The following is a 24,856-nucleotide window of genomic DNA, read 5'->3' on the forward strand; positions in this document are numbered from 1 at the left end:
TGGATGTAGGTCACTTGTGCCAAATGGGATTGTTAGGTATATTTCAAGTCAACATTCAAAATTATCCAAGCTGTTGTGTATGATATGTCTAAATAATAACAGAGGTAAATCCTGTAATGTTCTTGATAGTTACGTAATGCACAAATTACACTGTCTTCCTCAAAAACACTTAAAGGTGTCATCAACCCGAAGGTTTGTTTGAACACCACAATGCCTTACTAGGCAATGTCCTATTGGAGATCATATGTTGTTGCCTTGCTCTGACCTTTGAACTGACTTCCCCAGCTAGTTATAGGGGACTGACAGTTTAATGTGCACTCTGAAACACAGTGCAATTTGGCATTCATATTGAGAGATGAAATAATAAGTGACAGATAAAAATCTTAAAACTGAGGATCAAACCCAAGACCTGGCACTTTAGCACTGAGCCACACTTTTTACTATTCTTTAAAACATTAATTGAGTAATGTTATGATACAACACGAGAATATTAAAAGCTGCCAAATGAGCACACTATTAAGTCACCACACAATGAAAACTGAGATCGTTCACCAGATAGTATGTTACTTAGGATATTAGATGAGAACGAAGGGCATTTGGGATTTAATGTCCTATCACTAACCAGACCACCAGAGACAAAGCCCAAGCTCTGTCACGAAAATGATGAGGAAAGAAATCCCCTGTATCCTTTTTAAAGGGACCATATAAGCATTTGCTTTAACTGGTTTAGGGAAACAGAGGAAACCTTAAAGTTGGACAGTTGGATGGGATTTGAAACCAGTTCCTCTTAAGTGCAAATCATATGTGTTACCGATTATTCCACATTGCTCATTTCAGTTAAATAAAGTAGCTAACAAACTTCACTATCAAAGACAATGTATAGAAGCAACAGAAACATTACTGCTATCTAAGAATGTAAAACAAAGAGGTATTATGTAAACACAGACTTGCTACTGGATTATTTGAAACACTATAAATTATAATTAACAAATCATTACAACTACTCAAAAAAGGAAGTAGTCTGATTGCTTTATTACACACACACATAGATATGATCCCATGGAGAAAGGTTCAGAGAGCTACACTGGTATATGACATTCAGCTGCAGATGAGACTTCATTTATTTATTTATCTCTGTTTGTTATGATGTTCAACCGAAGACTCAGATGAATTGCACAAGAATAAATAGCAAAAATGACAAGGAATAAAACTGCCTTCTTAAGTTTTACTCTTCTGTAGTAATAACAGAACTACAGTGCAACCTAACTTTCATGTTCCCAGCATTAATGTTTGCCCACAAATTCCAACATTTTATCATCCTCATCGAGTTTCCTATGATCACAATGTTAATTCAGTTCTCTTTTTGCATTAACTTGCTTATAATTATTCCACAATTTACATTTTATGAAACAATACTCTGGGAAGGGGGGACTGAAGTATTTTGCATACATTGACATAGCAAGGCATTGGCCATCAAGTAGTGCAAGCATTAAGCGTTCACTTTCTTGAGCCCAGGGCAATCTATTCAGTAAATGCAAATTAACATTTTGTGAATTAACATAAGTTGGAACAATTTGTCATGATAGTGTTGCTACCAAGCTCTACTCAGTTTGGTGGCCGATGGGAACAACTGTTTCATACAAATTGGAAGAAGGTGTGACTTATGACAAACATTCACTTGTTTTTGTCACTACTAAGCTTAGCTTTCAAATCTGTATGCAGCATAAAAAGTAATATACTGATAATATTGTAAAAATACTGTTTCAGTGTTAAATTAGTTCTGGGATTATGATCGTTGTGTACAGGACATCCATTTCCCAGTATTTGTAACTAATAAAATAGTTTCATTTATGGTTCACATATGCACTACTAAACACATTGTAGTCTGCTTTGGCTGTACTAGCAAATCTGTCTCTACAGACCACAGCAAGTCAATTTTAACTGATACAGTTACTCCCGTCAACCACAGTGCCAAGAGTTATTAATCGTCTGTATCATGTAGCACTGTTGGTGCCATTGCATAGGTGATCCAAGAGTAGTGTTGTTAGCTGTTCCTTACAAGTAGAAATTTAATGTTTTCTGTCACAGCTTTAGGATGGAAAATATTACAAGAAAAAAGATGAAATATGCCAATTACTTGAAATATGTGCTGCTATAAGAAATTATAAAGAACTTCTTTTCGACAGCATGTGCTTCCAACAGCCCTGTGAATGACGTGATGATGTATTACAAGGCACTGACAGTGACTAATATGCAGAACTGAGGATTTGTCTGCATCTAATGGGTGAATCAATGGGTTCAAGATGCAGTACAATGATATGTATAAAACAGTAAATGATTAAAGAAACAGTGCAAACATAGAAACTGTAAGTGAACGGCAGAGTTGTAGATCACAAGAAATTATAAAGTGGTGTAATCAACAGACATTTTAAACATAGCTGAAACTGATTTCTTTTTAGTGTCATTCAAAAGAAAACATTGACCTTCATATGTGAAGATTTCTATGAAGAGAAACACTGTTAAGTTCACCTTACAGTAAGGTTAGGCACGAACACTGACAGGTCTGAAAAAATTAAAGCTTTTGTGACTGGAAAAAAAGGAAACTATCTTGCTTTAAAAATGTAAAAACACTGCCCATGAACAATACTGCCAATAACAAATCATGGATGACACTGGACCTATACGAGAAGCAGGTGTATAGTCTTGATGCAAGAACGGGAACCTGTAACAAGAAAATTCTTATGTTTGTGGATTGTTGGTGCACCATATACTGTGCAGTTAAGAGTTCCTTACACAAAACTGCACAAGAAAACTGTAGGCCTTGGGTTTGGGTACTAACCCTGCTTTCAAAGCCACTGTGTAGTAGGCATTAAGTTCGATGGAAGCTAGAAAAATCCAGTCTACTTTAACATGTCTATTTCAGATTCTTTGCAGAATACTCCCAAGGCATGAACAGACATTAAGGAGTCCACTGTCACCAACTACTTCTGAAAAGCAGCAACATGCTGTCACTGTTGGAAAGTATAGCTGTTGAAGGTATGACTGACTTTCTTGTATACGAGAATGATGACAGTGAGGTACCTTCTACAACAGATGGAGATGCAGCAATGAAGATAGTAAAAAGTACATTTCTGCTGTAGCTGTAGTCTTCAAAGCTTTCCGCTGTGTTTAAGAACTGGGAAAACCATATTAAAAATTCACCAAAAAATTAAAATAATATATAATTTTGGACTTTTTATCAAAGTGTGAACTACTGTATCTATTTGTTCATTACATCACTTTTACATAAAAATTAAAGGTCACTGAACAAATAAAACAGATTATTAATGTTTTCTAATGTGTGTGCCAAAAAGGCTGAAGTGTGATACAGTACCACTGCCAATCTCTACATTTGTGTGCCACATTTAACATACTTTACAATAATTCACCCACTCTTTTTTGTAAAATCTAAAATGGCTAGATATGTTCCGGGTACTAGGTTCAGCTATCTACACCACTTTTCCCAATATTCTAGCAGGGAAAACTGTGCTAATCATAACACATTTTGGACAGACGTTTAACTACAACTGCACATTGTTGTAGTATGCATGAGTAAATATGTAAAATAATAAAAACGCCGCTTTAAGCTTTGCTAAATCAATGTGGCAGCTGCTCAGTATCTTACTATTTGTCTCTCTCCAAAACACATCATTTCTGGTGTGATTTACTATGTTAAAGTGTCAGGAAATATTATGTTGGTGGCTAAACATAGTATCACATTTAGAAAACCTTTATTAGGTAATAAAGAAGTATCTGTTGAGTATTATGGTGTACATTGTGTCCATATATTACACATAGACTACGAAAACACAAGGCCATGGGTGAATATGTAACATTTACTGCTTAAAAAGTTCTCTCCCAGTTTTACAATTTTTAAAGTACACTAAAATGTGTTAAATCAAGGTTTCACTGTAACTGCTGTTATCTCCAGCATTCATAAATAGTCTCATTCTTACAGGGTAGGAATAAGGGTGTATGCATAAAAATATCTACTTCCATGCCTTCAATGGAAACAGTTTTAAAAAATGAACACAAATAATTTTTGTTTAACCATTCCATCTACTACACAAACAAATTTCTGAATACACCTGGACAATAATTTTAAATGTATATTAAGATTAATGTAAAATGTGATCAAGAAAATGGTCAGCATGCAACCATATTTCCATTGTGACAATGTATTATATTAGTAAATCAACTTACAAGAACCACATCAAAGTGAGATATCGTGCATATGATTCATGCAACATACAAATAATCAGTGGAGGGGCAGACTGCTACTCACAATGTGAAGGAGTGCTGAGCCGCAGACAAAAAACAACGAAAAAGAATGCTAGTAATATTTCAGCTTTTGGACATGTTCTTCCTCAAAAGTAGAAAACTCACAAATATTCACACAAGCACAGCTCACACATACATGGCTACTGTTGTCTCTGTGCACAAAGGCCCAAATGCGACTATGCTGGACGTGACCAGCAATCAAAGTGGGAGTAAAGAAGAGGAATGGGAGTGGGAGTGGGTGGGATGGCAGGGTAGGGGTGGGGGGAGATGCTAGTGCTGTCTGTGGGAGTGTACATGGAAGTGGTAGAGAAATGATAGGGCTGTTAAGCGAAACACTGGGAGGCTGTGCTGAGGGAAGGTGTGTGTGTGTGTGTGTGTGTGTGTGTGTGTGTGTGTGTGTGTGTGTGTATATGTGAGTTGGGGGAGGGGGTGGGGGTTAGAGAGGACAAGGTAGGTGCATTGCTGGGATATAAGGCATGTGTAGTATGGTACTGCAGTAGGACCAGAGAAGAGGATACGCAGGTGGAGGACAGGGCATAGCGTAGACGAGTCTATGGGTACGAAGGATATGTTGAAGGAACAAGTCCCACCTGCAGAATTCAGAAAAGCTAGTGTTGGTGGGAGATGGCACATGCTGTGAAGCAGTCATTAAAGTGAAGCACGTTCGGCAACTGGGTGAAACAGTTTTCTCTTGGCCTTAGTTTGGTAGTGGTCATTAGAGCAGACAAACAGTTTGTTATTTATTTTTCCCAAATAGAATGTGACACAGTGGTTGGCAGCTAAGCTAGATCACATGGTCACTTTCACAGGTGGGCCTGTTTTTGATGGGACAGGAGATGACTGTGACAGCGACACCGCATAGGTTGTGTGGGTGGTGGAATACCACTGTGGGAGGGGAGAGGAGGGTAGTGGGGAGGGTATTTCTTATTATAGGTAGTCAAAATCCTGAAGGAGAATGTGACTCAGTTGCTGCAGTCCTGGGTGGTAGAGAGCCAGAAGAGGAGCACTCCTTTGTGGCCGTACAGTGGGTATGTGGGGGCTGGTAGGTGACTGGTAAGACAAGACATGAGAGACAGCTGTTTCTGGATGAGGCTGGGTAGGTAATTTCGGTCTGTGAAGGCCTCAGTGAGACCCTTGATATATTTGGAGAAAGACTGTTCATCACTAAAAGATGTAACAACCACAGGTGGCTAGGATGTTTGGAAGACACTTCTTGGTGTGGAATGAGTGACAGCTATCAAAGTGGAGGTATTGTTGGTGGTTGGTAGGTTTGATGTGGACAGAGGTATAGATGTAGCTATCCTTGATGTGGTGGTTGACATTGAAGAAGGTGGCTTGTTGAGCTAGGTGAAGAAAATGGGAGAGATGGTGTTGAGGGCCTGGAACAATATGGACAGGCTGTATTAACCATAGGTACAGATCAAGAAGATGTCACCAACGAATCTCAACCAGGTGATAGTTTTGGGATTCTGGGTGGTTAAGAAGGATTCCTCTACATGACCCATGAATAGGTTAGCTTAGGATGGTGTTATGAGGATGCCTACTGCTGTACCCCTGAGTTGTTTGTAGCAGATGCGTTTAGAAGAGAAGTAATTCTGGGTGAGGATACAGTTTTGTCACCACCTCTTGGTCATAATTAATTAAGTTCCAATAAACTTTACAACAAATTTCAAACACACTGCATGTGTTGTGCTTTGTAATAATAATAAAACTTAGAAAAGTTCAGACTGTAACCATATGTACAAATTAATATGCGATGTGGACGTAAAGTGATTCATTTCATATCATTAGAGTCTAGTGTGCAAAATGATCCATGGGGCATGTAAGTAACTAACTAATTAACTAACTTACTCACTTCTTGAACTGTTACTCTTTGTTACTGCTTCCAAAAACTACAGAGAAACTTTAGTGATGAGTACAGACAAGTGGAGATAACATTTACTTACAGTTTTCTATTATCAGTACTTAATCTAGAAGCATTCCCACATTCAACATGTCATAAAAGAAGGACACCAAATCCTACATAATCCAAGTTTGAAATTGGTGATGCATTTTTCACATTATGTAGCTAGACAAGTCTTAAAACATTATGTGAAATATGTGTACCTGTGTGATCTTCGGAGGAAGGTCTTGCAGAACATCTTCTTTCATTCGGCGCAGAAGGAAAGGAAGAACCTGGCGATGCAGAGCTTCCATTGCTAAGGCTCCTACGAAGAATTAGTTCACAATCTTAATAACTTACATTTAACACTGACTTATATAAGTGATTTTTATTGACAGCTGGAAATAGAGAAAGGTTAAAAGCCTGAACATATGCTGTGTAACAATATTGGTGGATTCTGAAAATTGTAACTATCTCTACAAAAGTGACTGCAAGGAATCAACGAGTTAGTGATGGTAGTTTACTTGATCGTTTCTAGTAGTCAGTTAACTTAAAATAACACAGAACAAAACAGCAAAGTTCGTATAAAAATGTATCTCTGATCTTTGGTTAGTACCATTCAGTATGTTCATAGACAGTGATCAACAAGAAAGCAGAATTTCCATGAATTTAACTGGAATTATTATAGTAAGTAAGAATTCTAATGGAATATGAAGTAGTATTTTCTGATCATCCCAGTAATATCAGCGATTATATATGTAAGTTTAAAATCAAAGATGACATTCCATTTTTCTGTAAGCCATATCCAATACCAGTAAGTTTGAAAGAAGCAGTTAAGGAGGAAATTGACAAAATGATTGACAACAATATAATAGAATATAGTTCTAGCATCATTAATAACCCTTTAGTAGTGGCAAAAAAGGTTACAGGAGGTGTGCGATTAGTGCTAGACGCATGTACATTGAATAAGCATATAGAGACAGAACAAGACAGACCAATTAACATCGATGAATTATTATCCAAATTTGAAAAAGCAAGGTTTTTTAGCATGATGAACCTTACGGCGAGATATTGGCAAATAAGGCTACATCCTGAATCAAAGAAGTATACAGCGTTTCTGTTTGATGGTATATCGTTATCATTTCAATGTGTTACCGTTTGGACTAAATATCACAGTATCCGTATTGATATGTGCTCTGGATGAGGCATTAGGAAAAGATTTATTGAAGGATTTAATAATATATGTAGATGATATCCTCATAATCTCAGCTACCTGGGAAGAACATTGTCTAACCTTGAGTAAGACCGTGAAAAAATTTAAAGAAAAAGGTATTACAACGAAATTATCTAAATCGCACTGTGCGTAACAAGAGGGGTGCAGGGGATTGGACTGCATCCTTAGAGTACAAAAGCTATTAAATAATGTTCACCCCCCTAGAAACATAAGAGAGTTGAAGGGATTTACAGGAATGGATGGATACTACAGACGATATATACGAGGTCAAGGACTGAATGCCCCAAGAATTTCATATTTATTAAGAAAGAGAGTACCGTGGGTTTGGGATCAAGAGCCAAATGATGTGTTTGTAAATGTAAAAATAGCACTGGTAGAATCACCCATATTACATCATCCGAGTATGAGTGAGCCATTTAAAATTTCAACCGATGCATCTGATTATGGTATTGCAGTAGAACTTTTTCAAGGAAAGTGGGGTCTAGACAAAGTAAATCATAGATCCATAGCCTTTGCTAACCATAGTCTTAATAAACATGAATTAAACTACATGGCTACTGAAAAAGAACTATTGGCAATAGTATGGAGTATCCAAAAATTCCAAACACTAGTATGGGGGTCAGAAATCCATGTCTATACAGATTGTCAGGCTCTCTCTTTTTTTAATGAGTAGTTGGTTGTTACATAGTAGACTAATGCGATGGATGTTGTTCCTACAGTGATATGACATTAGGACACAGTATGTAAAAGGTTATGAGAATATTGTACCTGGCACTTTATCTAGACATGGAAGAGTTAGAATGTACGGAGGGATCTGGCATAATTTTTGCAATTTATTTTATGACAGTAGAATATCCGCACACCAGGGTACAAGAGGTGGCCCAAAGAATAACAGCAAGCATCCATCATGATCTCTATTTTACAGAAAAGTTTGCTAGGTGTATCAGGAATTCCTTACCTCCTAATCAAGCAGGAAAGTGGAAAATTATAGGGCATAATTTGTTTTGGAGAGACAGTGTAACATCTCAATGGCGCATTTGCATTCTAAAGTTAATGGAAGACGAAATTGTGTGGTACATTCATACAGGATATGGACACTTCAGAATGAAAAAGTGTACAGCTCATATGAATAAGTTCTATTATTTTAAGAAGCTAGGACATAAAGTAGCATCTTTAATTAGGACCTGTGAAATCTGTCAGAAGGTGAAAGTGAGTAACACTCATGTTAAGTACAAAATGTATCCAACTATTCCTAAATTGTTACATGATCTTACAGCAGCAGAATATTTTGGACCGGTTCCTAAAGGAAAGGAAGGAGTGTCACACATTTTGGTCATCATAGTGTGCTGGTCACAATATGTTGAGTTGTATCCTATTAAAAGAGCAAATACACAGACGGTTATACACTGTTTGCAACAGTACTTTCTGGAGATAGGAAAACCAAAACGATTTCTCACGGATAATGGACCACAATTTGTCAGTAACGAATTTCAAGAATTTCTAACTTGGGAAGATATTCGTCAAGTATTAATATCCAACTATAACCCATCCTCGAATCCATGTGAAAGAGTTATGAAAGAAACGGAAATATGCCGCACCTGCTGCCATGAAAAACATACTTTATGGGCAACGAAAAGACTTTGAACTTATTTTAAGTGAATTATCACATTTACCAACTGGATTAACACCTTTGGAAGTAATAGGCAAACCTTTTGTTGGAGAATCTCTCATTAAATGTTTTACTTGGCCTGGATAACTTACTGCCAATTACGAACTGAATCAGGAAATAGTTACTAGAAATTTAGTTGAAAAGTCACAACAAAGAGTGAGTAAGCATAATGAGAAAGCTGTAGAACCACAGTACAAGGTCAATGACCTAGTCCTTGTAAAATAGCATCTTCAGAGCTCTGCCCTGAAGAATGAGACACATAAGTTTTCCAAAAGTATGAAGGACCATACCGGGTTCAAATGGTAATCCATCCCAAGACATTATTTTTAGAGGATCCTACAAATGGGTCAGAAAAAAGGAAAGTACAACGTAAAGGATATAAAGTTGTATATCTCACAGGGACGTTAATGTTCTGTGTTACCGGGCAGAGTGGTGACCGTCAGTTATTTACGGTGTTTCTTCTGTAATAAAATTTTCCTGCACCAAATGCCCCAACTTCTATCATCCACCACTTACAGATTATTAGAGAAACATACCAGCGAGAAATTGACATTACGTCACCCAAAATTGCCCCTGGTATGTGACTGCGTCATCCTTCGCTGTTAAGAGGATTGTGCCCGCTAGGAATTTTGACTGCGTTGTCCTCTGTTGTTAGAGAGTTGTGCCCGCTAGGAACCATGATTGCATCTTCCTTGGTTATTCCAGGGATGCCCCTACCTGAACTCACGATTCGTCCAGGCTCGCCCAAACTTATCCTGACTTTACTAGGTGGCAACATGAGGTGATAATTGGTATGCATATTATCTCTGAAACAAGATAGATTAAATCTGCCTAGCCAGCCATTCTCTTCAGCGGTTTCGATTGTAAGGTCACCAGTGTCCGACGTGGTCTCCACGTATAGTTAGGTTTTATTTTTGCCTGAATTAGTGCTTGTAATTAATCTCTAGACCAGTTTCCTGTGCAAATCTGTGGGCAGAAGTCTGGGTGAAATCAATGTCCTTAAATTTGTATATTCTATTAATATGAATCATAATTACAATGATTCCAAAAATGGTTTTCTTGAAAGCTGCTTGGAAATCCTTTTTTTGTCACATAGTTCTAAGTAAGTAGGGAGAACCATACCTGGCACATAACTTTCAAAATAATTTCTGAATTTGTGAGAATACCATTCTCACACTGAATGTAAGATAATTGAGTTAAAGTCATTGAAGCATATTTTTCTTAGTAAACTGAATGGAATATTATATTTGTGGAAAACATAATATTGTGTGACTAATTAAATGATTGTGATAATGGAATACATAATTTTATACTTGGTACAGAATATTTTATACCTTTTACGAGATGTGACATAGATGGGAGGGTTTGTTTCAATGTCGAAAGGGGGTGGGCAGCGTACATAAAAGCATGATTCCACTAACAGATAAATCATGACTAACAAAAACACACATCACACCTTTCAAATGACCCTCGCAAACAAGTATGCCTGATTCTTTGCCATTTGCCGTTTCCATAGGGTTGCTAATATTTTCCTCGGGGACCTCAAGGGTGAAGGTGGGAATGTCCGTTCTGTAGGAAACAATTTAACACCATACCTCCTCCGACTTCTCACTCAAGTAAGGGTTTCCTGTCTTTGGGGCTGTCTTCTTTCTCTTCTTCAATCTTAGCAACCACACCTACCTTTATACCTTTCTTACTTCTTGTTTGAGGACCTATCTATTTTTCCCTCTTTCCATATTCATCTACTTCTTTCGCAGAAGTCCTTCCTAGTTTCCGTGGTTTCCAATAACCTAAAACTTATCTTCAGATAAGAAGGCCGAGGAATCAGACTACACGAAAACATTTCTGCATACACACACAGAAATACGAATGCGCAAACAATGAAGTTACAGATTAAAAAGATGTAAGAACCGCCAAGGGTTGTAGGGGAAATGGATATGTGTACATCTGGAAAAAGGCACACTCCCCCCCCCTCCCCCCCCCCCCCCCCCCGTATATACATACAAAAGTCAGGATAGCAAACACTCTGATGAAGTGATGAGTCACAGAGTAGTGGGATTAGACCATTGTGTGTAGACACAGTATCTACTAAGAGTTGGTTAATACAGGTAGACATAGTATCTACCATGAGTTGAATAATATGTGTAGGCATAGTATCTACTAAGATTATAGAAGTTGAGAAGTGGAAGAGGACTCTATGGTATTAGAGGAGGTGCTAAGAAGTGAGAGTGAAGTGTAAAATATATTTTATTTTTACCAGGAAATATTTAATTATAGTGTACATAAAGATGTATACTAGGGCAATGTATCGTGAGAGAGACGAATCTGACCTACTGTGCATTGTATGTTTGTGTGTGCAGGTCTAAAAACAGTCACGAGCAAAATGTGGACGTGGCGGCCAACAAGTACCGGCTGTATGATCCATAAAGTTTCAGTGTATGTGTAAGAAGAGCCTGTGCTATACTTTGCTGGTTTAGTGACTGTGATGATTGTTAAGGACAGATGAAGAAATGAGATTAGACTTTCAAGTTAATTCATGTGTTGGACTTTCTAGAAGCAAGACATGTTCATATTTTCTGGTGGTTATTAAACCAACTCTGTCATAAATGTTTGACAACTTGGTTGACTCGCAGGAGTTTGAATATTTATATGAGAAGTGGTGAATTTGTTTTTTGTGGAAGTTGAAATATACCATGACTGAACTAAATGTATTCTTCGAGTACCAAATTATTTCAAGAGTAGAGAGAGGATCTGATAAATTCCCTTAACCAGCTTTATTCTTCAGAGAAGACGTTTTTGGAGATCGACATGGCCAGCTATTCAGAGAAGAAGATCGGCTGTGCATACCAAGTAAGTCAACCTATGGGAGAGAGGTGGGAAGTTTGCAAACCAGCTCCACATCACTTCTTGTCATCTAAAGCGTTAGATGTTGAGTAGCAACATTTGTCACATCATCTGCAAATACTAAAATAACATTGAGTGCCCTACTGCAGTAAATGAAGATCGGCCCACCAATTTCATATCAATAAAGGCATTTGAGCAGGTAATGGAAGGAAAAAAGAACACTCAACAAATACAGCCCCAGGAAATTAAAATGAAGAATGATTTTGAATTTTGTACCTTTTTTTAAAATAATGTTGATGAGTTAAAGGATATGGTACTTGAAAACAATAACAGAGTAAACCAGAAGTTGGTTACGCTACTACGCGAGAGGGGGGAGGGTACACTAAAGTTTTGATTGATCCAATAACAGTCTCAATTTCTGTTACAATGAAAGACATATTACCTGCTTCTTGTTCCTTAGGTGAACTCTTTGGGTCACGGCTGGCCAGAATTGGCTTGCTGTAACGAGCTGTAAACTGCTTCTCTGTCCCAAGGAATCCTGGCATAAGGAAGTCAAACAAGGACCACAACTCCAAAACATTGTTCTGTATTGGTGTCCCTGACAGTATCAGTCTGTGATTTGCTACAAGCTGCTTGACTGCTTTGGATGCCTGTAGAGAAAGAGAACAAATAAGTTACAAAATGGAGAAACTTTCTTGGTACTTGTTCAGATTCCAGTTATCAGGTGGTGACTCAGCCTTTAGTGGTTCTTAAAACTGTGGATACTGCCCCCCCCCCCCCTCCCTCCCCCCATCCAAATCGTATGATTTGTAAGGAATTCATGAAGAGCTACATTTATATTGAATTACATTTTTTAAAATTTTTACGTAATAATTAATTACACTGTATAGGGTTTTTCTGTTAGACTTGCAAAAAACTAAAATTTTATTAAAAGCCTCAGTAATACAAAAACTGAATTACTCTTAATCATTTATATGAAAAATAAGACTTAACTACTGACAATGCTAATTCTATAGTCATTTAATAATTCAAGTCTTCAGTTTCTGTCCTGTAGCAAGCATTAACTTTCACACACTGTTCTCTATTGTACTGTTGAGAGAATAACAAAAGATGACTTCTATTTTTGAAAAACACATATAACCTGTTTATTCACAAAGATGAACATTTGTGGCAGGTTAAAACTACTTGCCAGGTGTACAATGACACAAAAATTCATCCATCTTGAGTTAGTGCTTCATCACTGATCCAGTCAAGCACGCAACATGCGCTAAACGAAGTTGTCAATCAGCTTTCCAGCTAATCTGAGAGTTCAAAGAGAAAATTAAGGAAAAGATTTCATGTTTAAGTCTTAATCTACACAGTGTTCCAAGCAGCTGTAAATATTCAACTCAGTGAACACAACAAAAAAAGCAGTTATGAAATTTCCGCTTTGTGATATGGCTGTGATTAAGTCAATCCTTCTGCAATGTCCTTTTCCCTACAAATGGTTATACTGCCTGATTAACTGGAGAACCTATGTGGAGACTGGACATGCAGCAGAGGTAATCAGAGGTCAGTGTATAAAACACCTTCCTGTGCTCTTGTAGGTAAAAAAAGAGGGTTTCAGGTGGACACTCAAGTTCAAAACATGGATTTAATCTGCTACAAATATTCGGTGTTGAAATACTATGTTTCCTATTCGGTGTTGAAATACTATGTTTTCTTCATTTTTTCCTTTGTGAATCTGACATGTTGTGCACACCTCCATAGTACACTAGTGCCACCATTAGACACTCAGGAGTTATTCCACCAATCCTAGCTAAGACTTTATTTTTTTATTATCTATATCCACAGTACGAATGCTAAAATATTACACTTAGTTATCCTAATGTGGACAAAAACGCTCTTCATTTCCTATCTGTGACAAAATAACAATTATAAAACTGCACTTACAAGGAAAGAATACATCTGCCATTTTAGGGAGAAATGTAAGATAATTATTGTAACTTCTACTCAATGACAGTCATCTTGTGAACAGCACTGAAGAAACAGTGGTTAAAAAACATCAGATACATTTCTTCACTATCAAGATATTATTATTGAATGTGATCTCTATGGTTGCCTTTCTCCTGTGACACTGGAGGCATTAGCATTATGTGATATGCATGGAAATGTTTGAGGCAGTGGAGTAATAAATCTAACTTATTTTAACAATATAGTGAAAAGGATGCTTGCTACTCGCCATACAGAGGAGACACTGAATCGCAAAATGGCACACCAAAAAGACTCTTGGAAAGTTAGCTTTCGGCCATACAGGCCTTTGTCAAAAGTAGACAACACATGCACACACTCATGCAAACACAACTCGTTCACACACACACACACACACACACACACACACACACAGTCTCTGGAAGCTAGAGCCAACAAACATAAATTTTATTTCTCTCCCAAAATCTAATATTCAGCATGATAAATGATAAATTAAATGCGATGTTTCTATTCAAAAAATACAGATTTTACAAAAGGGGCAGCTTTTACTTTTTGTATTTGATCTTACTAGTTTCTGCCTCCACTAGGTTTCCCAAATTCCTAACTATATGCTTACCTTAACAATAAGATCCATCTCCTTACCTGTGTCTGCAGATGCATGTAACATGATGAACGCTAATGTTAGGACAAGAAGCAAAATGCATTGATGCACAAGTGTCATGGATACAGGCACTCTATGAAGTAAGTAGGTAGTGTGATGATTTTCCATAACTACTTGTTTTCTGAAAGATGTTGGAAAGGCTAAAGTAAGCAACTCACTGAATAATTGAATTGTTCAGTCATCGATACACACATAAAACACTACTGAGAATACTGCTAGCTTTCGGACTCTTCCTTCTACAGAGCTATAGAGTACACACACACACACACACACACACACACACACACACACACACAAAACCACTTGCATTGTTACACTGTCCTGGCTGACAACATTTTGCTGGTACTGTAACTTAACTGGGATAACAGGTTGTGTCCAGTATAGTAGGCAATGGTAGAAAGGAAGAAAAGAGAATGGGGGAGGGTTGGGAAAGAGTGGCTGATGGATGGGAGGGAGAGGCAGAAGGGACACAGAATATAAACGTGCCACCAGTGAGCTTGCTATAAAGGCAGACATGGAGAGTTTTAGACACTGCCCGTTGACTAACACATGGAAGAGTACTTGCATTTTATCTGCCATCCCTTCAACATGGAATGGTCAGTTCCATCTGGTCAGGCCACCCGTCGACAGAACATCTGCAATGACAGGCCACCTCTTGCCCAGTATGCTGAAGGTCTTATTAAGGACTTCACAAACAGGCATTACTATCCTAAGATCGTTCCTTAACAGCTTTCCCATGCCATATTCACACAAGCCCCTAATCCTCTGATCAATCCCAGGAACCAGCTGCAATGGAGCACCCACTTCCTCATCGTTCAATGTCATCCTGGACTAGAACGGAACAACACCCTTCCCAGGGCTTGGACTGCTTGCCATTGTGCTCAGAAATAAGGAGCATCCTCCTCACAATCCTTCCCAATATGTTATTCCTCCACCCATTCAATCTTATAAATATCTTAGTCAATCCTTATAAGACGCACACTACCAAGCCCTTGCCATTTGATTCATACAACTGTGGAAGGCACAGGTGCAAGACCTGTCTAGATACACATACGCTACTCCAGTCCTGTCATATGCACATCATATCCTATCAGAGACAAGATAACATGTGAAAGCAATCATATTATATACCAGCTTTGTTGTACTTGTTTGCAAAACCTACATGAGGGTATTACCACAACCAGTTGCCCATCAAAATAAATGGCCAATGCCAACTGTGCCCAAGAGTAGACTATACCCAGATGCACCCTCCCAATACCAGCTTCTCTGAATTATGCAGTTGGTAATGGTCCTTGCAACACACCAATCAATTCTGTAATCCTCTGTGTCTCGAACTTGGATATCCCCTGTCTCACACCCATCTTCACCCCTGCCCCATGACCCTAACTTACCTCATTCTGTATACAAATTACCTTCTCAGCAATCTTCCTTACCATCTGTTCTATCTCCCCCTCCCAATCTGCTGTTCCATGCCATTCTGCAAAATTCCCCCTGGATGTGACCAAAGTGAGACCATTGGTGCCATATTCCTGTCTTGCGTGTCTACTGGCTTTCCCTCCCTCTCATCAGCCATCTTTTCCCAACCCCCCTTGCTGCTACATAATTGCTCGCCCCCATCAAGCTGTCGTGCCAGTACTAGGTAGTAAGCCAGGATAACGTAGCCATACAGAGGAGTGTGTGTGTGTGTGTGTGTGTGTGTGTGTTGTGTGTGTGCGAGCGCACACGCACGCATGCGCACATGCATGACATCGTAGGTAAAGTGGGTGGCAGAGTTCAGATCATTGGTAGGGAAATAGGAAAATTCAATCTTGCTTACAAACCCTTGTGAGACACAGCATAGATTATTGCTCAAGTGTGTGGGATCCTTACCAAATAGGACTGTAAGGGATACTGAACGATACAAAGAATGCCAGCGTGAATGGCAAAGCTTTGTTTGATCCATGGGATAGCATCTTGGAGATGCTGGGAAAACTGAACTAGCTGATGCTTGAAGACAGACCAAACTATCCATGGAAGCAACTTACAGAGTGTCAAGACCAAATTTCAAGTGAGGAATCTATAAATGTATTACAACCCGCTGTGTGTCACTACTTCATGTATTGCTAAAACAAGACTAGGCTAATTACTGCATGTACAAAGGCTCTTAAGCAATTATTCTTCCGGTACAGCATATGGGAATAAGATAGGAAGAATAACTAATAAATGGTACAATGGGAAGGACCTCAGAGGTTCTCAGTCTTGTTTATGCTCATATAGATGACTGAACACCTGAACTATTTGATGATTTGTTATCTTTGCTCCTTCCATTATTTATATTCCACCAGGGACTTTCCATTACCATATTTACTTTCTAGTTAAATTTTATATCTTGTGTCACAAGTTCTATAAGTGCATTTCATAGTTGTAACTTTAAAAACATTTCTGCATCAATAATACTGTTTTACCTTTGTTTTTCCATTTTTTATTATATGCCCTTCATCTAGAATACAATAATTCCACTTGATAGAACTGAAGAAATCAATGTCCTTCCGTACAATGTCATATGATGCCACTATAAGGTTGTGTGTCTTCACTTTGCTGCGTAATCTGTAATACAATTAAAGGAGGGGAGGAAGTTATGTTTTTAAAAACCACAACAGCATATTGTAAACAGGAATGCCTATGATAAAAACCATGCCATACAGCTGCTTATTAATACCTGTGTTTGAAGATATAAACACTTCATTTAACAACAAGGAAGTATTTATGAAGTAGTTATATTAGCATAACTGAAAAACACTACAAAAACATGATAGATTAGATGTTGTTGGGCTAAGTGCAATTCTATTCTAATACGTGATGACATTTAATGTGATGACTAAATAAAAAATTTAAAAACAGGAACCTGTCGAATTTCTATTTAATATTGAAACTAAAATTTTATAAAGCTTATAAGCTCTGAGAAGAGAAAATAATAGCTCACCTTTCCCGTTCTGCTGGTGGTCCAGTGTATTGTAATGGATTCAAAAAGTCTTTTGTAAGAAATTTTTCTACCTCATATACCCAATGCCCGGTCAGCGTTGGTGGGCATATGACAAGTGATGGAAGAGGAGCACAATCAGGACTCATTGTCAACTGTAAACACAATTGTAAATTATTCAAAAGGGAAATTTACAAATTGAAAAGGTACTTCATTCACAGAAATAATACAAATTTCTTCTTATGATGTTTTAATAATAACTGGTTCATTTACTAATTTCTATCCAGGAAAACGATTTTAAGGAGATCTGTCAGCTGGTACAAAATTTTAGAAATAAATATTTCTTTCACAAACTGAAATGAGTAAAATAATAGCACAACTTGCATATTTTATTTTGTCAAACAATTCCCGCAGTCTGTGAACTGCGGCATGCTAGAAAGTATGCCCATCACACTTTTTGTGATTGAGAATGAGATATGATAAATTACTACATGACAGATAAGGATGGTTCCTATTTTGTATGACACATACTCCAGTACTGCCAGTATGAGGTAAGAGAACATGCTAAATACGACTGGCTGCTTCTATATTTATCACCCTATAAATAAATTTGGTTGTCAACTACACACCACAGCGAACACAGCAACTAAAGCAATAAGAGATTATGACTAAATTCATCACAATGAAGGAGGTATGAATGGAAAAAAATTTTCATAATCATGATGATTTAGTGCATGCATGCATGTCCGAAGGAACATTGCATCATTCTTCTTAGCAACACAGGCACTGCAATATCATATTTATCTGCCAATACCAGGCAGTGACTTTCAATTAAAATGTTCTCCCCTGTACGGAAATAACAATGCGTGTATGAGTACAGAGTGTGACACAGGAACAATGACATATGAAAGTTTGGATCTGGCCATGAGACATTCATGGATAGCCAAAGCAGTTAAGGCAACTGCTCACAAAAATTGAAAAATCCTGGTGACTTCAGTCTGGCACTTTTGTAATTGTCATTTCCATATACAACTGATGGTTGGTTGTATTTGAAACTGCAAACATATTTCATGCTTAATACAATCACTAAAAAGTTAAGAACTAACCTCCATGTTAGCATAATTTATGCATAGGCATTATTCTATAATGATGAGAACAGAAACATGAACTGAATAACTGCAATGAATCGATTTCATTGAGAGCATATAAGCAACATTGCAATGTTTTATCACTATTTATATGATTGATGCTTGGAAATGATTTACGGCTGAAATTTTTTGCACTTTGTCTATTAATGAACAAGAGTCAGTGTACATGAAATCTCTAAGAGTCAGTGTACATGAAATCTCTCAATACACTCCCCAGGAATGTCAATACACCACTGCCATCCTCCTGGCAACTTCATTATTGCGACACGGAACTATTGTTTGGGGGAACTATGCATCCACTCGTGGAAAGCTGTCTGCAATTCTTTGTTGTTGCTGAACCTCTTACCTCACAGCCTGTCTTCAATATAACAAAATAAAGCATTATCACATGGAACAAGATCCACTGAATATGGTGGTTGTGCACAACAAATACCACCAAACTTTGCAGTCATGGCACTATTGGTGTGGGGATGTGCATGATTGTACTGCAGGGTCATTTCTTTCGATCACTTTCCCTGTTGCCTTTGCTGAACCTTGTTTTGACTCCCCCTTTCCACAAAACCCATATGGTCTATCTTTGTCCATAATAGCCACCTTCCATTTTGTCCACAACTATCTCTACCAAACAACAGCCAAACACAGTCCTTCCACTTACTGGACACAACTGCCATCTAGCATCTGTGCAGCGTACTGTAGTTCAATTCTTTTATCTTGGCGGCTCGCGCATGCCCGCCCAGACGTGGGAGATTGCTGCGTTGCCAGTTGCACACGACGCACGTGCCAATAGAAGCAGCGCCATACTATAGCATAGTTCGCAAGCTTACGTTTAGGGGGGAGCGCGCAGTTCATGAAGTAAAGCCACCACGGCTGCATTAACCCTTTCGCTGCTACAAAGACATGCTCCCTGCATTCCGCGCTGTGTGCGATTTTGTCACTGCACTGCTTGCCTGTGCAGACACATCGTGTTCCGACTGCTTTGACACTCTTATCAATCGATTCCACAAAAACTATTTGGCCCAAAAATTAGATTTTTACACATCTTCTTGACTGATACCTTCCCCCCATAAATGACTTAATTTTGTTTCAATGTTCAACGCAGTTATTGTGCAGCATTAAATATAGTAAACCATTGCACGAAATTTTGAAGAATTTGCAGAGGTAAAAGTCCATAGAGTATACTTCCCGTATGGTCGATTTTAGTTGCCACAATGTTGAGAATGAAATGTGGACAAGATACCTAAATTTTATATAAAATTTACTGTATAACAAGAGCTCATTTAAGTACCACATAGGTGTCGTATGTAATATTGAGAAATATTCTGTCTTTCGCGACTGTAACAAAAGTTTTATTTACACTGAGCACGTTTGGCTTTATTTAAAAAGCACTTCAATCAATCAAAAGGAAGTAGACAAAATACATTAAACAAAACTGTGGACTTACAAAAATATTAGGACTTGAATAAACCGGCTATCAGTGAAGTGCTCTGAGCTATGTCAAATATAATTTTTGTGTGTGGCACACACAAACATCATTTATTTGCTAAAACACTGATCTGCCAACACAAACGTTGAATATTGTGTTACCGCAGCACAAAACTACGAAAGGTGACTTGGCAATGGAGGAGACAAAATACTGTCCACTGAAGATGCTTCAAAAGAGAGAAACGCGTCTGGTCTAAATAGGCCCCTTATTACAGTTGCAGAAGAGGAATATATTTCAGTACCATTGGTAAAACTGCGACTGTGGAACAAAAACAAGAAAGAGAACATGAGTACCATTGTGTATGTGCCATACCTTTCCTTGATTGAAGTGCTTTAAAATAAAGCCAAACGCGTCCGGTGTAAATAATACTTTTATTACAGTCGCGAAAGACAGAATATTTCTCAATATTACACTCGACACCTACGTCGTACTTAAATTAAATGAGATATTGTTATACAGTAAATTTTATATGAAATTTAGGTATCTTGTCCACATTTCATTCTCAACATTGTGGCAACTAAAATCGACCATACGGAAAGTATACGCTATGGACTTCTACCTCTGCAAACTCTTCAAAATTTCGTGCAATGGTTTACTACATTTAATGCTGCATAATAACTGCGTTGAACATCGAAACAAAATTAAGTCATTTATGGGGGGAAGGTATCAGTCAAGAAGACGTGTAAAAATCAAATTTTTGGGCCAAATACTTTTTGTGAAATCGAATGATAAGTGTGTCAAAGCAGTGGGAACACCATGTGTCTGCACAGGCGAGCAGTGCAGTGATGACAAAATCGCGCACAGCGTGGAATGCGGCGAGCACGTGTCTGCAGCAGCGAAAGGGTTAATGAAGAGACAAAGCACTAGAAATTTCAAAAAATTGCATTCAAACGAATATAATTCGTGAAGTAAGGCACTTCGATATTGTTTTTAAATAATGAAAATATTAAGCACCGCACAAGGTTTCTTGAACTCATAACCTTTCGCGTAGCTGCGTTGGTAAAGTACCGGAACTTCAAGCGCTGATAGAAGGCACCGAAGCTGAAATCGTTATAGGTACAGAAAGCTGGCTTAAGCCAGAGATAGATTCTGCCGAAATTTTTACAAAGGTACAGACGGTGTTTAGAAAGGATAGATTGCATGCAACCGGTGGTGGAGTGTTCATCGCTGTTAGTAGTAGTTTATCCTGTAGTGAAGTAGAAGTGGATAGTTCCTGTGAATTATTATGGGTGGAGGTTACACTAAACAACCGAACTAGGTTAATAATTGGCTCCTTTTACCGACCTCCCGACTCAGCAGCATTAGTGGCAGAACAACTGAGAGAAAATTTGGAATACATTTCACATAAATTTTCTCAGCATGTTATAGTCTTAGGTGGAGATTTCAATTTACCAGATATAGACTGGGACACTCAGATGTTTAGCACGGGTGGTAGGGACAGAGCATCGAGTGACATTATACTGAGTGCACTATCCGAAAATTACCTCGAGCAATTAAACAGAGAACCGACTCGTGGAGATAACATATTGGACCTACTGATAACAAACAGACCCGAACTTTTCGAATCTGTATGTACAGAACAGGGAATCAGTGATCATAAGGCCGTTGCAGCATCCCTGAATATGGAAGTTAATAGGAATATAAAAAAAGGGAGGAAGGTTTATCTGTTTAGCAAGAGTAATAGAAGGCAGATTTCAGACTACCTAACAGATCAAAACGAAAATTTCTGTTCCGACGCTGACAATGTTGAGTGTTTATGGAAAAAGTTCAAGGCAGTCGTAAAATGCGTTTTAGACAGGTACGTGCCGAGTAAAACTGTGAGGGACGGGAAAAACCCACCGTGGTACAACAACAAAGTTAGGAAACTACTGCGAAAGCAAAGAGAGCTTCACTCCAAGTTTAAACGCAGCCAAAACCTCTCAGACAAGCAGAAGCTAAACGATGTCAAAGTTAGCGTAAGGAGGGCTATGCGTGAAGCGTTCATTGAATTCGAAAGTAAAATTCTATGTACCGACTTGACAGAAAATCCTAGGAAGTTCTGGTCTTACGTTAAATCAGTAAGTGGCTCGAAACAGCATATCCAGACACTACGGGATGATGATGGCATTGAAACAGAGGATGACACGCGTAAAGCTGAAATACTAAACACCTTTTTCCAAAGCTGTTTCACAGAGGAAGACCGCACTGCAGTTCCTTCTCTAAATCCTCGCACAAACGAAAAAATGGCTGACATCGAAGTAAGTGTCCAAGGAATAGAAAAGCAACTGGAATCACTCAATAGAGGAAAGTCCACTGGACCTGACGGGATACCAATTCGATTCTACACAGAGTACGCGAAAGAACTTGCCCCCCTTCTAACAGCCGTGTACCGCAAGTCTCTAGAGGAACGGAGGGTTCCAAATGATTGGAAAAGAGCACAGATAGTCCCAGTCTTCAAGAAGGGTCGTCGAGCAGATGCGCAAAACTATAGACCTATATCTCTTACGTCGATCTCTTGTAGAATTTTAGAACATGTTTTTTGCTCGCGTATCATGTCATTTCTGGAAACCCAGAATCTACTATGTAGGAATCAACATGGATTCCGGAAACAGCGATCGTGTGAGACCCAACTCGCCTTATTTGTTCATGAGACCCAGGAAATATTAGATACAGGCTCCCAGGTAGATGCTATTTTTCTTGACTTCCGGAAGGCGTTCGATACAGTTCCGCACTGTCGCCTGATAAGCAAAGTAAGAGCCTACGGAATATCAGACCAGCTGTGTGGCTGGATTGAGGAGTTTTTGGCAAGCAGAACACAGCATGTTGTTATCAATGGAGAGACGTCTACAGACGTTAAAGTAACCTCTGGCGTGCCACAGGGGAGTGTTATGGGACCATTGCTTTTCACAATATATATAAATGACTTAGTAGATAGTGTCGGAAGTTCCATGCGGCTTTTCGCGGATGATGCTGTAGTATACAGAGAAGTTGCTGCATTAGAAAATTGTAGCGAAATACAGGAAGATCTGCAGCGGATAGGCACTTGGTGCAGGGAGTGGCAACTGACCCTTAACATAGACAAATGTAATGTATTGCGAATACATAGAAAGAAGGATCCTTTATTGTATGATTATATGATAGCGGAACAAACACTGGTAGCAGTTACTTCTGTAAAATATCTGGGAGTATGCGTACGGAACGATTTGAAGTGGAATGATCATATAAAACTAATTGTTGGTAAGGCGGGTACCAGGTTGAGATTCATTGGGAGAGTGCTTAGAAAATGTAGTCCATCAACAAAGGAGGTGGCTTACAAAACACTCGTTCGACCTATACTTGAGTATTGCTCATCAGTGTGGGATCCGTACCAGGTCGGGTTGACGGAGGAGATAGAGAAGATCCAAAGAAGAGCGGCGCGTTTCGTCACTGGGTTATTTGGTAACCGTGATAGCGTTACGGAGATGTTTAATAAACTCAAGTGGCAGACTCTGCAAGAGAGGCGCTCTGCATCGCGGTGTAGCTTGCTCGCCAGGTTTCGAGAGGATGCGTTTCTGGATGAGGTATCGAATATATTGCTTCCCCCTACTTATACTTCCCGAGGAGATCACGAATGTAAAATTAGAGAGATTAGAGCGCGCACGGAGGCTTTCAGACAGTCGTTCTTCCCGCGAACCATACGCGACTGGAACAGGAAAGGGAGGTAATGACAGTGGCACGTAAGGTGCCCTCCGCCACACACCGTTGGGTGGCTTGCGGAGTATCAATGTAGATGTAGATGTAGATGTAGCAGCCCAACACCTGAACCGTTACGCTAACGCACCTCGTCTGACTACATTATGCCATGAGGACTATAACACATCACGCAAAATACTGACAAACACTGTTGGTATGACTATGAATTACTCACGCTTCGTCGAAGTACAACAGGAAATAAACAATTACCGCTGTTCTTTATTGCGAAAAAGCGGTTTGTGAGAGTGATACAAACACCTTTCCTTGCTATCGCCTGAATTAGGAGTCTTAGTGCTTGTTTGGTTTAATTAATTAATAGAATATGAAGCAACTGGTATAAAGAATGTTTTTTCCAAACTTTCTATAAACGAATGTCTGCTATCAAGACATTGCTTTTGTTCTATTACTTTGTTTATGACTGAACGTTTCTAAAACTGAAGACACTCGTCCATGCTCTGCACTGCAGTCGAGATGTGGCAACGTCGTTCTCTGTTCATTGGCTGACTGTGTTTTGTGACGTCAGATGCGCAGAACGAACCTAAACTCGGCCGCCAACATAAATGACGCGCACTTTAGAAACAGTTAATCATCCTATGAGAGGACTTAGTACTTGTAAAATAATGCAATAATAAATTGTTTTCAAATGCCCCTCATAGCAGCTACAGTCCCAAACAATACTTGCAAATTTCCTAGTTAATGTGTGAACTTTTTCGAAGGCGGGTGGATAAAAGCAGGTGTAGGCATGAGCTATGAGCTAGAAGGCAATCAAAGAGAAGTGATGGGCTAGAACCATTGCGTGGATTCATTCATAGGGAGCTAATAAATCATGAAGAATATGAGCAAAAATCTCAAAAATTAGTTATAAGAAATAAAGCAGGCACAAGCTAAAACTTTATAACACACTCTTTTTTTTGTTTTAGTTTGTTTATATACCTTTAGGCTTTCTCAAGTGACATGTTAAAAAGGTTTTCTTT

At 38.6% G+C, this 24,856-nt stretch overlaps 1 protein-coding gene across 1 annotated transcript in view; it reads right to left on the minus strand.

Annotated features, from left to right (window-relative positions):
- The window catches only part of LOC124591202 (TATA-binding protein-associated factor 172), a 294,467-nt gene that overhangs the window by 85,752 nt on the left and 183,859 nt on the right, over positions 1-24,856 (minus strand). Inside the window, exons 26-29 of the mRNA XM_047131715.1 lie at positions 17,544-17,695; positions 17,026-17,167; positions 12,392-12,599; positions 6,427-6,527 (exon numbers count right to left, since the gene is read on the minus strand). Of these exons, the coding sequence (XP_046987671.1) occupies positions 6,427-6,527; positions 12,392-12,599; positions 17,026-17,167; positions 17,544-17,695 (603 nt within the window). The remainder of the gene's footprint in view (positions 1-6,426; positions 6,528-12,391; positions 12,600-17,025; positions 17,168-17,543; positions 17,696-24,856) is intronic.

The sequence above is a fragment of the Schistocerca americana genome, chromosome 2 (genome assembly GCF_021461395.2).
Source record: "Schistocerca americana isolate TAMUIC-IGC-003095 chromosome 2, iqSchAmer2.1, whole genome shotgun sequence".
NCBI lineage: Eukaryota > Metazoa > Arthropoda > Insecta > Orthoptera > Acrididae > Schistocerca > Schistocerca americana.